This window comes from Buceros rhinoceros, unplaced genomic scaffold (genome assembly GCF_000710305.1).
Source record: "Buceros rhinoceros silvestris isolate BGI_N320 unplaced genomic scaffold, ASM71030v1 scaffold20037, whole genome shotgun sequence".
Lineage (NCBI taxonomy): Eukaryota > Metazoa > Chordata > Aves > Bucerotiformes > Bucerotidae > Buceros > Buceros rhinoceros.
The window spans coordinates 35,186-38,826 of NW_010420682.1; the positions used below are offsets into that span (position 1 = coordinate 35,186).

At 48.4% G+C, this 3,641-nt stretch overlaps 1 protein-coding gene across 1 annotated transcript in view; it reads right to left on the bottom strand.

Moving 5' to 3' along the window:
• The window catches only part of CCDC108 (coiled-coil domain containing 108), a 31,328-nt gene extending 27,922 nt beyond the window's left edge, over positions 1-3,406 (bottom strand). The window contains exons 1-4 of the mRNA XM_010139396.1: positions 3,332-3,406; positions 2,850-3,004; positions 2,061-2,163; positions 435-601 (exon numbers count right to left, since the gene is read on the bottom strand). Of these exons, the coding sequence (XP_010137698.1) occupies positions 435-601; positions 2,061-2,163; positions 2,850-3,004; positions 3,332-3,406 (500 nt within the window). The remainder of the gene's footprint in view (positions 1-434; positions 602-2,060; positions 2,164-2,849; positions 3,005-3,331) is intronic.
• Between the last annotated feature and the right edge of the window lie 235 nt (positions 3,407-3,641).

The window sequence follows — 3,641 nt, forward strand, 5'->3', positions numbered from 1 at the left end:
GCATTCCTGTGCCAAGGGAAGAGAGATCAAGAAAGAATAAGTGTTTCCAGCTAGTGACTCACCTCTCCCTGCTCACTGGGCAGGCTGCTTTTGATTAACTAGAAGCCCAGATGTCTCCTGTGAATGCAGGATGTTCTCAGCAGGACACTATGCTGGTCCCCAACTAGTTCCTGCGTGTGAATAGTTCTCAGTGTATGCTGGAAACAGGCATATGTGAGGTGCCAAGGTGTGCCCACAGTGAGCTCTGACCTGTACTACCATTACTGCTGCCTCTTCTACCATGACCTCAGAGGAGGCAGAGCTCTGCTGCCTGTTACAGCAGTCAGCAGATCTAATAACAACCAGAATGAGCTGCATTGTTTGAAGAGTCCAAGAGGCTGGCAAAATACTTGACAAAACAGAAAGAGGGTCTTGCCCAACCCCATCTCACTTACCCAACATTGCGCACAGGGAATGTTGTCTCCGTAACATTGTGGACTGCACAGGCAGGCAATTGGACAGCAACTGGGAAGGACAGACAGGACCGTGGAAGTGTGGCACACAGGGTGACAGAGAATTCACCCTCAGCCTTCTTAAAGCAGATGCTGTCTTCATACTCTCTCTGCACAGAAAAGCAATGGGAGATAAGCAGTTAGATGGGCTCCATCTTGCAGGAACTGCAGCTCCACCCACAAACACCCATCACCTTCCCCTCTGTGAGAGCACTGGGAAAAAGCATTTGCAACAGAGGCACCAGGAGAGGCTTCTGTGCAGGAGAGGGAGTGTATGAAGCACTAAGAAAAGGCAGACAGTAAGTAAGATACTCAGGCATATTCCTCACTGTCAGGGACCACACACAAACACACAGAAAGAACAGCTGAAGACCACATCCATTTCACCTGATTTGTTTAGATGTAGATGGATTTCTTTCCAGGGGGCTTTCCAGAGCCCAGTTCAGCTAAACTGAAGCATGTACAACCTTTCTTTGAGCTCCACAACCACAGAAATACTAGTCTTTGATTAAGTGCTTTGTCAGCTAGAGACCTAAGCGGATAATACACAACCTAAAGATGCAACGTTGACAGCACTGTGTAAAATTAGCCCCAGGACATCTGCTAACCAGCTGAGATAGAAGGAGTTGCGAGATATGTGTCTTCCATAGTCCCAAATCCTCCCCTCTCCTTAGTACCACTTATACAGGTAAGGAGAGACCTTGGGCACTACAGCACACACAGTCCCTGATCTCTCTAAGAAAGGGAGCCTCCTGCTCTAGTGATTGATGTGGTGCAGACAAACTATTCACTGAAAATGGAACACAGCCAGCAGCTTATTTCATAAAGAGAACACTGAACAGTCATCAGAAAATCATGATACAAAGAGAGCAGGGTGCTGGGAATCCACCCAAAGATCGTGCTCTATGGCTAGGACTAAGACTCTCATCAAAGACATACAGCTGATGACAGGAGTCAGAAGTCAACACTGAAAGCCCAGACAGACACCAGGAACAAGTTGAAAATCAAAACCAGGGACTGAATAAAAGGGATCATTGCTGTTAAAAATAAAGCTTAAAGAAACCCACTCCATGCAAAAGAAGAGAGGCCCTTGACATATCTCTTACAGAAAATCAGTAGCCTTTCAATGTACAGGCTTTGGGGTCTCCTGTAAGAAAGCAGAGAGTGAGTCCCTCAACCCAAGGTTCTGCATTAAACTACCCAGCCAAGGTTCCCTGGGATCAAACCAGGTGTGGACAGTCCAAGCACTTTATCTTAACTGATTTCTTGGCCAGAAGAAGAATGGGAAAAACTGGCAGTATTTTTTGTGGGGATCCCTTTCATTCTCATAACTACTGTCAAACTCTGCAGAGAAATCAGGTATTAGAGACCCCTCAGGTGATGAAGATGTGGGGAGAGCAGGAAGGTCACGCTGCCCAGTGTTTCTATGCTAGAAGCTTCCCTAAGAACCTAATTCCCTAAGAATTCATTCAAGAGAAAACCAATCAGAAAGCACAAGAGAGACGGAGGCTCACTACCCCCTGAAAGCCATCCTGAGCACTGAGAGCAGTTTTGACACTGTTACTTTACCTTTTCAGTGGGCCGGAAAATGATGGGCAGAGTTAAGGACATACCAGGGCTCAGAGTGATCGGCTGCGGAAAAACAGTGAAGAAGAATCGCGTGGAAGGACATCTAGATAACAAAATCAAAACAAGAGGTTGTGTCTGAGGGCATACAGCTGTTGTTAAGTGAGACAGCAGAAAAGAGAATAAAGAATCAAAACCTCCAGACCCCACAATTAGCACCTGAGGCACCTGAGACTCGTGACCCCAAGGGTACCTTAGCAGGAAATCAGCAGAAATGGGGGGCAGTGGTGTTCTGGAAATCCATTCCCAGCTCTAAGCACCTACTCCTTCCTTGAACAATGTTTTACATTCCCAGGCCGTGCAGCATGAGCAAAATGCATTTGGCAGAAATATTTGAGTTTCAGAGCAGGGAGGGTGACAGGGAGTGCTGGAGTGGCTCAACATCCAGTGGGACTCCCGGGAGCAACGGTTTTAGGACACACTAGTGACTGGCTGGCATACATCCACAATTAAAATCTCACTAGACTGGAAATGCCTCACAGACAGAAGTATCAGCAAAACAGAATTAAAAAAAGGCATTTCATTTAAAATACTCCTGCCAGGAACAAGGGCTGTGCATCTGAATTAGCAGTTTTCTGTCATGCTGTGCATGAGGTGTCTCCAGCACACAGCCTAAGGGGAGAGGGGGCAGGTGAATCCCAGAAAAGGTGGTAATGTGACTGATACAGCAGGAGGGATGAAGATGCAGGCAGCGCATGAGGAGTACAAAGGAGAAATAAACTTCCCACACACCTGTAGCTCAGCTTCTGAGTTTTCTCATGAACATTTTTCAAGATCAGATGCTTGATCATCTCTTTCCCAAGTTCCCAGTCACGCCATCTGAGTGTTTCAGCCACCTCAATGCCCCAGAATACGCTTTTCTTCTTCTTTGCCTTGCTTGCAGACACCTTGGGGAGTTGCGGTGGGGACATTAGCAGTTTGGGAGGGAGAGAGGGAGGAAAAATCACTCAAACAGATGTTTCTCTATGCCCAAAGTCTCTGACTCTGGCAAAGGACAGGAGGAGCCACCCTGCGGCATAGCTCTAGGGGTCACCAAAAGCCATGCTCCAGCTGTCCAAAGGGGACACCTCCTGGGCACAGCCTAAACAACAGATACTAAAGGATGTCATGAAGGAGGGAAGCAAAGGCTAAAGGTTTGGAATTTTGTTTTCTCCTCTCCCTGCCCTGCCAGTAAACCCACCCACAGCAACGGCACCCTTTGGTCCTCCACTCACCTTCCTGATGCAGCCACAGCACAGCTTCCGAACAGAGTCAGAGTTTTGGGGCTCGCCATGCACCTGAGCAAGCATCTGAAAAACGAGGAAAAGGTCCTCTCACACGCTGCTCCTGCACCCAGACTATCTTTGCTGCCAAGGCCTGAGTGCTCCCAGAGACCTAATGACTCCTCCTCGGGCTCAGGGTGACACACTTCCCCACAGGGCTGCAGTGTCCCCAGTAGCGTCCCCATTTCAGCGGCTGAGGCCAGCCCTCTCCACAGACCACGCTGTCCCCAGGTTGCCCCAGCTGTGTGCTCGGCAGCCACAG